This window comes from Lepus europaeus, chromosome 15, assembly GCF_033115175.1.
Source record: "Lepus europaeus isolate LE1 chromosome 15, mLepTim1.pri, whole genome shotgun sequence".
NCBI lineage: Eukaryota > Metazoa > Chordata > Mammalia > Lagomorpha > Leporidae > Lepus > Lepus europaeus.
Genome location: NC_084841.1, coordinates 31,444,253 through 31,456,838, shown reverse-complemented (window position 1 = coordinate 31,456,838; position 12,586 = coordinate 31,444,253). Strand labels below are relative to the sequence as shown.

Sequence of the window (12,586 nt, the reverse complement as noted above, 5' to 3'; positions counted from 1 at the left end):
CTGTCTTAGATTACTTTTCTGTTGTGAGAATGCTATAAAGCAACCCAATGCAAGGTACACATGGTGAAGAACTCAGCCCTCTTGCCAACAGCTGGCACCTTGTGAACGAGGCATCTTGAAGCAAGTGTTCCAGCTGCAGTCAAGCCTCAGGTAACTGCAGTTCTGGTGTACATTTTGACTACAGTCTTGTAAAACCCTGAACCACAGCCATGTAGCTAATGCTCTGCAAGATTCTGTTTAAAAATATTTCTGAAAGAGACACTGAGATAGAATTATTGTCTGCTGGTTCACTCCTCAAATGCCCAGAACAGCCAGGGAACAGCCCTGTCAAAGCTGAGAGCCTGAAAATCAATACAGGTTCCCCCATGTAGGTGGCAGGAATCCAAGTAATTGGTCACTGCCTACTGCCTCCAAGGGTGCATGTTAGCAGGAAGCTGCAATCAGAAACAATACCATTACTTGAGCCCTAGCTCTCTGATACAGGGTGTGGGCCTCCCAACTGGCTGCTTGACCACTGGGGCAAATGCCCTATCTTTGTTTCCTAGATCTTTGATGTGCAGAAACCAAGTGGGATGATAAATATTTATTATTTTTTAAAAAACAAGTCACACAGAAAGGCTAAAGGGAGTCTTCAAGTAGAAGGAAAATGATGTAGGGCAAACTTAAATGTAGAGAGGAGTAAAGAGTACTGGAAAAGGTAAATAAGAGCGTATGACTAAATAAAAAAGAATACTGACTGTTAAAAGTAATTCTTACTATGTCTTCTGTATTTAAAAAATACTTAGAATTAAAATTCATGACCTTAGGAATGCTATAGGTAAGTGGGAAGCTTGGTGACTTTGGTAGAGTGGTTCTAAAGTGGCGGGTGAATTGCAACAAGATTGCTCAGCATAAGGACAACACACAGACATTACCTGGATATTTTTTTTTTTTAACTTTGGGAAACAAAAGGAGAATGTAGTTAATAAAATAAAGACAATTCATATAGTTTTCAAAAACCACAATATTAATTTATAGTTTGAGAGGTCAGGATGATGCTTATATTGGTGACTGATTACAAAGAGATAATGACAGGGCTTTGAGAACACCGATACTGTTTTCTTTTCATGGTACTAGTTAGAAGAATGTGATGAATTTGAGAATTTCCATTGAATTGTGTATTTATGATTTGTGCATAGCTTTAGATGCATGTGTTATAGCTTAAGCGAAAAGTTCAAAAAATGAGTTTGGACATTAAAGAAAATCACCAATTGGACATATTCCTTGGTGAGTTTGAAGAAATAAGTCCCTAAATAGTGAACTCAATTAGATATACAGAGAAATGGAATTAATTTTAGCTTGTTACAGAAAGAATACATTTTATAATGAAGACTTTTCTTCTTTTTAAATTAGCGAATTTTAGCGCCCTATACTGATTTTCACTACAGACATAGTCCAGATACAGCTGAAGGACAGCTGAAGTAAGTACTTTTGGCTTCTAATAATTTAGGTGATGTGAGTGTTATTGTTAGAACGTTTATCTGATGGCATGTAGTATCAGAAAAATCTGAGTTTAAGTAAATCTATTTCATGGAATTATATTGCATTTTTCTCATAATTAATTGTAGTTTGAAAAAAGAAAGCTTTGGGAAATTTGAAGATAAATTCTGTATTTCAGCCTCAGGAAAATCTATTAGGTTTGTATTGCATGTATTGTTAGCATCAATTATATTGAGAAGCAATGAAACAACACTGAAAGAATAGAATACCAGTAGGGAACAGAATGAGAGTATCCTTAAAACAAATTGAGTCAGCAGGAGGGTGTAGTATTTGGAGTTCTGAGAGTAAATTAATGGGATAATAAAGGGGGTGCAGTAAAAAGCACATGTACCTTAGGTATTCAGAGGTAACTTCATAAATAAATGATTCAGAGGTCAAATTTAGATTATCTGGAGAGTGTGCAGAGGTATAATTGTTAAATATGTTAGGCATTTTTCTAGTAGGGTTGTAGAACTGCAGACATTGACTTATTCGGAAAAACAGTGTATCTTTAATTCTTTACTAAATTTTAGAAAATTGTCTAAATAGTGGGAAATTTTTGTTCTTGCTTTTCTCCTGAGCTAAAATCGTGCCTTCCTATCTTTAATTACGACCATCACTTTGGACTCATTAATGCCCTGTTACACATTATGAACTAAGAAGTCAAAACAGATGTCCTCTAAGACATCTCAAGTTTATTCCTGCTGCCTGTAGTTACAAACTGGAACTAAGCCCCATACTTAGGAGATTTGGAAATTCTCTTTATTGATGGAGTGTATATGAGTTTTCTATTGCTACACAACAAAGTATTGCAAATACAGTGGCTTAAAATATTAGTTTATTTGCTGACAGTTTGGTAGATCAGAAGGTTGTCTGTAAACAGTGGTAAAGAACCCATATCCAAGCTTATTTGTATTATTGGCAGAACTCGGTTCCTGTTGATTATCAGCTAGAGCTACCCTTACCTTCTAGAAGCCACTCACATTCTCTGCATACTGCTCCCTCCTTCTTCAAACGGAGCGATAATGCCTGGAGTTCTACTAGCACTTTGAAGCTCTCTTAGTTCTTCTTGGGCCTACTAGAGAAAGCTCTCCAGTTAGATAGTCTGCTAGATGATCTTCCTATCTTACGCTCTGCTAAGGCTGTATGACATAAATATAAACACAGTCATGACTGACGTCTCATCATAATCACAGGATTCAGAGATCAAGTCTTATGTCAAGACCATTTTTAGAATTGTACATACCACAGTGAACAAGAGAGGAACTTAAGTATTTTTTAAATTGGGGGATTGAAGAAATCTATTAAAATCTTTGTTGTCCTATATAACTCTGTATTTTAAGTTTCAGGAGTATGAACAGGTGAGTAGCAGGCCAAATAAGGATACATTATGACCAGGCAAGAGGGAAATGACTGATTTTAAAGACATTACAAATCTATATAATAGAAATGAATTACCAGCCTATCAATATAAGAAAGTCACCTACATTGTTACTAGAAGGGGCGCTAAAAAACGTAATCATATTGTGTCCAATCATTCCTTCTACTTCATCTCCTTCTATTTTAGTTTCTGATACATTTTCATTTTGACTGATTCTGTAGAGCTTAGTCTGTTTTTGCTTTCTTTTAGCTTTTCATTCTTCTGCAGACTGATTGCTTGCTATCCAATCTGATCTTCTGTCATTTAACTTTACTCCTCCTGCTCTGTTCTCTGTGGTTTCACAACCATTAAATATTTAGGGAAAGAAAAAAATGATAGCACAGGAAAAAATAAATAGTGTGCTAGTAGGATACAGATAGTGGTTAGGTAGCATAAATAAAGTTGCAAAGTTTCTATTAAGTTTTGAAACACCATAAGCCAACCTTGGGAAATGTTTAGTGACTGTAAGTGTTCTGTTGCTTAACTGTCATAATTGTTGTATAAAAGTGAGACCATTGGATACATAATTACTGAGGAAGGTGGCTGGTGATGTTAGTAATATTATAGTTGTGTTATAATATTTCAATGACTATAAATTGTTGAGCTTGCCTATTGGAAATGCTCAATCAAATTGAGATAAAAATTTTGAGTCGACTTTGAGACACAGGATTATTAAGCAGACTTGTATTCTCTCTAATGCCTAATTAAAGTTCACTTAAGACTAGTTTTTAAAAAGAATAGGAAACATAGAACTGAATTTTTAAAAGCAGAATTTAAAACTTATTTTAAATTGTATTGTAAATTTTAAGTTGGAGGTCAATTTATAGTTAAATAATTTCTGTGGAATAGATCCGATCTTTGTTTTCTTTCTTGATGTCTTGTTTTAATTTCATGTGCAAATTGCTCTTATTCTGATATGGTAACCAAAAAACTCATTTTAACATTTTATTTCCTTGTCCTCTAATTCCCCAAAAGAGAAGACAGAGAAGCACGGTTTCTAGCCAGTAAAATGGGAATCATAGCGACATTCCGGTCGTGGGCAGGTAGGTTTATTTAGGCTACTTTATAACATCTAGGAAGAAAAACATGTCTGTTTTTCCAAGTCTGTTTTAATCTAGTCTATATTTTACTAGGACAAGTGGGATTTTTACAAAATTATTAAAATATAGTGAAAAAATTTATATTAGCCAATAGAAAATAGCTAGTATTGTCTTCAGTATAAATATACTTGTTAATTGTTTGCAAGTCACTGTGCTAATAATTACTTGGACATGATATGTTAAGAAAACAAAGAAAAATTTGAACATTAGCTGTATATGTAAGTAAAGTTTGTCATTTAAAAGTAGTCTAGTAGGCAGTTTGATGCAGGGATTAAGACACTGCTTGGGGTGCGTGCATCCCATGTTAGAGTACCTGGTTCAAGTCCTGGCTGTGCTTCCTATCCAGCTTCCTCCTAACACACACACTGGGATCGCAGCCGATGATGGTTCAATTACTTGGGATTCTGCCACCTACACAAGATACCTGGGTGGAGTTCCTCACTCTTGATTTTGATCTGGCCCAACTTTGGGCTGGTGTGGGCATCTAGGAAGTAAACTAGTGGATGAAGACCTCCTCCTTTCTACCTCTGTGTCTCTACATTTCAAATAAAATGGAAGTAACAGAAACAAAAATAGAAAAAACAAGGAAGACAATACAAAAACACAGAGTAATGATATCAGAAATACAAAGTAACCGTTATTGGCCATTAGTAGTCCCACATTTTTTAAGAATTAGAAGTTATGTCTGTCTGTTTTTTTTTTTTTTAAATCATACCAACTCTAAACATGTTCTTTTATATTAATGATTACCTTTTTCCTTGATTTTGTGGAACAACTGGAGGGATAGCATGAACAGAATGTAGCAGTAAGCAGAACAAGGAAATTTACTTAAATGATTCTTTGTACCTAACAGCCTGTTTCCCATGTTAGTGCAGTTTCATAACCTGTACCAACTCTCTTAATCTATAATCTCCTTAAACCAATGTCAAAGTGTAAAAAACAATTTTTCAAAATTTAATTTATATGTTTCATGTATTTCATATATACAGATTTAGGAACATAGTGACACTCCCCCCATCCCTGCCTGCACTTCACCCCTTCCTCCCCCTTTCCTCTCGAATTCCCACTTTTTTTTTTTTTTTTTTTAAGATTTACTTTATTTGAAAGTCAGAGTTACCGAGAGGAGTAGAGACAGAGAGAAAGGTAGAGACTGTTATACTGGTTCACTCCCCAGATGGCCGCAATGGCCATCGCTGTGCTGATCCAAAGCCAGGAGCCAGGAGCTTCTTCAGGGTCACCTGTGTGGGTGCACAGGCCCAAGAAGTTGGCTGTCTTCCACTGCCTTCCCAGGCCAGAGCAGAGAGCTGGACCGGAAAAGAGCAGCCAGGACTAGAACCAGCACCCATAAGGGATGCTGGAGCTTCAGGCCAGGGCTTTAACCCACTGCGCCACAGCACCATTCCTCAAATTCCCACTCTTAATTTTTGTAAATATAACTTTTTTTTTTTTAAAGGTATTGAATTTGAAAGGCAGAGCAAGAGAGAGGGAGAGGTTCATGCCTCAGATGACCCCAACACCCTAGTATGGCCCTAGCCAAGGCCATGAACTCTATCCTGGTCTCCGACATGGGTAGTGAGGACCCAAGCACTTGGGCCACCATCCATTGCCATCCCAGGCATATTAGCAGGAAGCTGGATTGGAAACAAAGCAATCTGAACTTGAATTTGTTCAAAACAATTGAACTTGAATCTGAACTCCAATATGGAATGCTGGTGTTGCAAACCTTGATCTCAGAGAAACAACATTTTGATCTAAGCGAGTAAATCTATTATGTTTTAATTTTAATTTCGATCCTAAATTCAAAGAGAAGACACAAGTTATTCTTTTTTTTTTTTTTTTTTTTTGACAGGCAGAGTGGATAGTGAGAGAGAGAGAGAAAGGTCTTCCTTTTTGCCATTGGTTCACCCTCTAATGGCCGCTGCGGCCGGCGCATCTCGCTGATCCAAAGCCAGGAGCGAGGTGCTTCTCCTGGTCTCCCATGCGGGTGCAGGGCCCAAGCACTTGGGCCATCCTCCACTGCCTTCCCGGGCCATAGCAGAGAGCTGGCCAGGAAGAGGGGCAACCGGGACAGAATCCGGCGCCCTAACTGGGACTAGAACCTGGTGTGCCGGTGCCGCAAGGCGGAGGATTAGCCTGTTAAGCCACGGCGGTGGCCCAAGTTATTCTTAAATATGTGTGTATATATATATATATATATATTTTTTTTTTTTGACAGAGTTAGAGACAGAGAGAAAGGTCTTCCTTACGTTGGTTCACCCCACAAATGGCTGCTACGGCTAGAGCTGCACAGATCCAAAGCCAGGAGCCAGGTGCTTCCTCCTGGTCTCCCACGCGGGTGCAGGGCCCAAGCACTTGGGCTACCCGCCATTGCCCTTCTGGGCCACAGCAGAGAGCTGGACTGGAAGAGGAGCAACCGGGACAGAACTGGCACTCCAACCAGGACTAGAACCTGGAGTACCGGTGTCGCAGGCGGAGGATTAGCCTAGTGAGCCGCGGCGCTGGCCTTAAATATGTATATTAATACATACATACATACAAATTGAGCATCCCTAAACTGAAATGCTTCAAAATTTGAAACTTTTTGAGAGTTGGTATGATACCACAAGTGAAAAATTTCACACCTGACCGTGGTGATGGGTTAGAGTTAAAATGCAGATGCACTAAAAATATTTTATAAAATGACCTTCAGGTATGTGTATGAAGCATAAATGAATGTTGTGTTTAGACTTTGGTCCTATCTTCGATATATACAAATATTCCAAAAATCGAAGTATTTTAGGTTCTAAGTATTTCAGGTAGAGGATAGTCAGCCTCTGTATGCTTAAATAGAAGTAATAAATTTCAGAGACCTGTGTGAGTTTTTGAAAGTGTTTTTCCTAACATTTTGTTATGAAAAATTTGAAACATACAAGAAAATTTAAAAAATATACAGTGATTATCCATTTAGTCCTACTACCTAGATTTTGCTACATATTACATTTCTTTCCATCCTGCATTCATTCGTTCATCAGTGTTAATCTTCACACTTCAGTATATACTTTATTAACTAGAATTCAATTAGTAAACATTTTAGGCGGGCGCCGTGGCTCAATAGGCTAATCCTCCACCTGTGGCGCCGGCATACCGGGTTCTAGTCCCGGTCAGGGCGCCAGATTCTGTCCCGGTTGCTCCTCTTCCAGTCTAACTCTCTGCTATGGCCCGGGAGTGCAGAGGAGAATGGCCCAAGTGCTTGGGCCCTGCACCCGTATGGGAGACCAGGAGAAGCACCTGGCTCCTGGCTTCGGATCAGCGCAGTGCGCCGGCCGCAGCGGCCATTGGGGGTGAACCAACGCAAAGAGGAAGACCTTTCTCTCTGTCTCTCTCTCTCTCTCTCTCACGATCCACTCTGCCTGTCCAAAAAAAAAAAAAAAAAAAAAACACACACAACATTTTAGACTTCCATTATCAGTGTGTTTTAGTTCTAGTTGTCGTCAGTATTTGCTGTAGTGAGTTTTTAATTTTAGCATTCTGATAGTTGTATATTAGTATCTCGTTATTAATGTAATTTTCATTTCCACCATCACTAACAATATTAAGCACTTTGTATGCATTTATTGCCTATTTACATATCTTTTGTGATGTGTAATTTTAATTTTCAGAATTGTTTGACTCAGCTTTTGTAACTTAAACATTTTAATCCATAAAATTTATTTCAGGTCTGTTGCTTATTCTCTTAATGTGTGTATAATTTTATAGTTAAACTTTTGAAAGATAGATATTAAGCAGAATTTTTCACATTAGACTAAGGACGTTAAACAGGGGAGGTAGGCCGTTATCCCACTCTCTCCCATGTTATTCTCAGCATTCACCAGTCAGCAGGGCAGTGTCTGGCAGCCAGACTTATGAACATTTTTGGATATGAAGCAGAAATTGCAAAAGGAATACAAATGATTAAATTATGAGTAATCTCTAAACAGTAGGGAAATACAAACTATTGGAAATATATTTTGCTTATAAAATATCATTTTTGGTAGCCAAATAGTATTTTACATCTTGGAAAAATACCACACGTTTTATAATATGACATATTACTAGGGAAATTCAGGTGAACTTCGAGTCAGTGATTTTTTTTTTCTTTATCTTCTATAGGTATTATTAATTTATGTAAACCTGGTAACTCTGGGATCCAATCACTAATTGGAGTACTTTGCATACCAAATATGGAAATAAGGGTAAGTAAAAGTAATTGTGATTGTTTCATTACTGAACCTTTATCAGGAAATTAGTAGTTAAATAAAAATTATTTTAGGGGGTCAGCATTTGCTACAGTATTGAAGACACTAGTTAGAATGCCCACATCTTATGTTGGGGTGCATGGGTTCAAGTGCTTCTTTACATCCAGTCCAGCTTCCTGTTAATGAACAACCTGAGGAGTAGCATGTGATGAGTCAGGAACTTGGGTCCCAAAGCAGTAGGTGTCCCTGATGGAGTTCCAGGATCCTAGCTTGAGCCTGGCCCAGCCGTGGCTGTTGCAGGAATTTGGGGGAGTGAACCAGCAGATGGAAGATCTGTGTTGCTCATTGAAATAAATAAAAATAAATAAATTTAAAAGATTATTTCAGGTGAGTTAAGCCCTAAGTATAATATAACTCACTTAAAATACTGCTGTTGTTAGGAACAGTGATTTTGTTAAAAATTGAATTGAAAATATGAACTTCACTATGCTTGCTTTCTTCATTAAAACATTGCAAACACTACAGAAGGGTTTTCTTACTGTAAAATGTTCAAGGACTAGAAATACATTTAGTACAAAGTAGTTGTAGTATTTTTGCATCTGTGCCTCCTAAAATTTTATTTTAATGATGAGTTTTTAATTTGGTGGTTTTGTTGAAGTTGACTTGTTTATATTTATTTGTTAGATGCATTCCTTAATTAGTGGTGTGCAAGCAACTTTTATTAAATAAGTCAAATTGAATTTCGAGAAAAAAGAATTTACTCTTTAAATGATAATTTTCCCTTAAGTGTTATTTTTTATATATTGACTTTTTTAAACAAAAGATTTTATTTATTTGAGAGGGAGAGACATAGAGGTCTTATAGAGAGAGGTCTTCCATCTGCTGATTCACTCCCCAAATAGCCAGAATGGCTGGAACTGGGCCCATCTGAAGGAAGGAGCTTCTTCCAGGTCTCCTATGTGGGTGCAGGGGCCCAAGCACTTGGGCCATCTTCTGCTGCTTTCCCAGGCACATTAGGGGAGAGCTGGATCCAAAAAGGAGCAGCTGGGACACCAACTGGCACTCATATGACAAGCTGGCGCCACAGGCAGAAGCTTAGCTTACTACACCACAGTGCTCGCCCCAAAAATGTTTTTTCTAACCTTTTTTTTAAAAAAAAAATTATTTATTTATTCGAAAGTCAGAGTTACACAGAGAGGAGAGGCAGAGAGAAGTCTTCCATCTGCTGGCTCACTCCCCAATTGGCCACAACGGCCGGCCGGAGCTGCGCTGATCCAAAGCCAGGGGCCCAAGGACTTGGGCCATCTTGTACTGCTTTCTCAGGCCCTAGCAGAGAGCTGGATCAGAAATGAAGCAGCCGGGTCTTGAACCGGTGCCCATAGGGAATGCCGGCACTTCAGGCCAGGGCATTAACCCACTGCGCCACAGCGCCAGCCCTAATGTTTTTTCTTTATTTTAATTTTGTTACTTCTTTTACCTTTTTCCTGTCTCATCTTTATACGAACCAAATGTAAAGTTGTAAAATGTTATTAGAAAATATTGGCCAGATGTGCCTTGCTTAAAATGTGAAAGAAAAAAGTATATAAATTATGAAAATGGAAGGATATGATTATAAATGGAAAGATCTGTAAGCACAAAAAACAAAAGGTTGGGGTGATTCATTTGACTTTATAATATGTAGATAAGGAGGCTACATACTGTGGTCATTGGAGTCCTATCATCTGGGATTTAACTCCTGATTTTATTATTGATAGCCCCATGACCTTGGGGAAATTACCTTAACTTTTTAAATCTGTATCATGTACAGAACAGGGAAAATGAAAAATTTATCAAAAAGATTAAATGATTTAAATAGCAAGCATTCAAGTTATTTCTTCTCATGTAGATGTGGCACAATATTTGTTTCTGTCATTTATTTTCTGAATAAGATATTTAAAAAGCAAAGACATGGGGCCGGTGCCGTGGCGCACTAGGTTAATCCTCCGCCTGCGGCGCCGGCATCCCATATGGGCACCGGTTGCTCCTCTTGCAGTCCAGCTCTCTGCTGTGGCCCGGGAAGACAGTGGAGCATGACCCAAGTGCTTGGGCCCTGCACCCTCATGGGAGACCAGGAGAAGCACCTGACTCCTGGCTTTGGATTGGTGCAGTGCGCCAGCTGTGGCGGCCATTGGGGGGGTGAACCAATGGAAGGAAGACCTTTCTCTCTGTCTCTCTCTCTCACTGTCTAACTCTTATCTGTCAAATAAATAAAAAAAATAAATAAAAGCAAAGACATATTCCATAAAAATCAATGAACTATATTTTCTTGCTATTATAGCGTGGTCTGCTTGAAGTGCTTTATGATATATTTCGACTTCCTTTGCCTGTTGTGACTGAGGAGTTCATAGAAGCACTGCTTAGTGTAGGTAAGTATTGAAGTGTGTTTCATGTATTCATGTTATAATTTATAAAATGGTTTGCCTAATGGAGTTAAAATCTCTAAAAGGTGAAATATTACATATTGAACATCATTTTCTTCTCAGCCCATAGTATGGTAGTACCTGAAATTCCTAAATAAAGCTGAGAGATTTTTGTCACTCTACCTCTTATAAATGAGTATTAAAAGTAATAGAAAGATGAACCAACGAAGTAGAAAGGATGTAGTAAGAAACCTATGTAATTCTTAAATTGGATTGTCTAATTTTTGCCTTATTTTAGCCAAGTGACTCTTAATAAAGGAAGTTAGATCTGTGTGCATTTACGTAGTTAGTGAGGCTTTTTGAGTATGTTTTTTTTTTAATATATATATATCTTGAATTTATTCTGTTTTAACTTTTCAAAGTTCGTTACCGCCTGGCTGTGGTACTACACTTACCTGAAGTGTTTCCGTGATACCTATTCTTTTTTTAATTCTTATAATTACCTAATTTGTGTACTGTTTTAGATCCAGGTAGGTTCCAAGACAGTTGGAGGCTTTCAGATGGCTTTGTAGCAGCTGAGGCAAAAACTATTCTTCCTCACCGTGCCAGATCCAGGTAGAATTGAAATATAAAAACAGTTCAAATTTATTACAATTACTATTTTTATATTAAACTGTGTGATACATGAAATATTATTTGTTGTTCCTGGCTGTATTTATTTCTAGGCCAGATCTCATGGATAATTATTTGGCGCTAATACTCTCTGCATTTATTCGTAATGGACTTTTAGAGGTAAGATTTATAAACCTTACTTTGGTCTGTCTTCTTTATTTTCTCTAACAGAATTCTTACTGACTAAAAAACATGTAATTCATAAATGTATTCTTATTTATTATTTTGCTACAGTGATATTTTCTTCTTCTTTTCCAAGGGTTTGGTTGAAGTGATAACGAACAGTGATGACCATATCTCAGTTAGAGCTACCATTCTTTTAGGAGAGCTTTTGCATATGGTATGTTTAGTACCTTCTAGTTGTGTGTTTCATGCTTCTAATATTTTACTTTATAAAACAAGTGATAGCAATGTTGATTTTTATTACATTTTTATGAATGTTATCTTTGCATTATAAAAAGCTTTGGTGTATTTAATTCATAAATTTTAAAATTCATGGAAAATGTAATTTAAAAGTATGTTTATTTTGGTGCAAAAATTTTGAAATCCTTACTTACTTTTTTTGTCATCCATATTTTCCATACATTTCTTGAAGAGTTCTCATGCATGGATTTCAAACTTTTTTGTGCCATAATAAACTTTTTAAATTCCATTTTTTCCATGAATTTTTAAAAGATTATTTACATTATTTTTTTAAGATTTATTTATGTACTTGAGAGGCAGAGTTAAAGAGAAAGTACTTGCATCTGCTTGTTCACTCTGCAAATGGTCACAAAGGCCAGAGCTAGACCAATCCAAAGGCAGGAGCAAGGAGCATCTTCCAGGTCTCTAACATAGGTGCAGGGGCCCAACCACATGGGCCATCCTCCACTGCTTTCCCAGGCACATTTGCAGAGAGGTGGATGGTGGATCGAAAGTGGAGCAGCCAGGTCTGGAACCATTGCCCATATGGGATACTGGCACTGTTGGCACCTTAACCCACTATACCACAGTGCTGGCTCCAAAGTTCTGTAAATCTTAATTGTGCTCAGAAAGTCTTCCTATGACATAAAAAGCAAGAAATTATGAAACTATAGATAATACCTATCAGCTAGGAATGTAATTCATAGATGGTAGGCAGTACCTAAATTTTAGAAGTCTTTGTGCAAAAATTCTAAATGCAGTTGTGTTGTTTGGACATCATAGTCTTCTCTGTAAGCTTGTAGTTTGTTTTTGTTACTGTGAGTTTATGATGTCAGTAGGTTGGAAACTAGGAGCTACCAA

General features: G+C 37.5%; 1 protein-coding gene across 8 annotated transcripts in view; it reads left to right on the top strand.

Moving 5' to 3' along the window:
* RICTOR (RPTOR independent companion of MTOR complex 2) overlaps positions 1 to 12,586 on the top strand; it is a 150,579-nt gene that overhangs the window by 87,208 nt on the left and 50,785 nt on the right. For 7 of the 8 annotated variants that reach the window (XM_062211685.1, XM_062211690.1, XM_062211687.1 and 4 more), the window contains 7 exons: positions 1,393 to 1,460; positions 3,914 to 3,981; positions 8,167 to 8,249; positions 10,570 to 10,657; positions 11,176 to 11,266; positions 11,377 to 11,443; positions 11,583 to 11,663. In XM_062211685.1, the coding sequence (XP_062067669.1) occupies positions 1,393 to 1,460; positions 3,914 to 3,981; positions 8,167 to 8,249; positions 10,570 to 10,657; positions 11,176 to 11,266; positions 11,377 to 11,443; positions 11,583 to 11,663 (546 nt within the window). The remainder of the gene's footprint in view (positions 1 to 1,392; positions 1,461 to 3,913; positions 3,982 to 8,166; positions 8,250 to 10,569; positions 10,658 to 11,175; positions 11,267 to 11,376; positions 11,444 to 11,582; positions 11,664 to 12,586) is intronic. The other variant, XM_062211692.1, reaches the window with a different exon arrangement.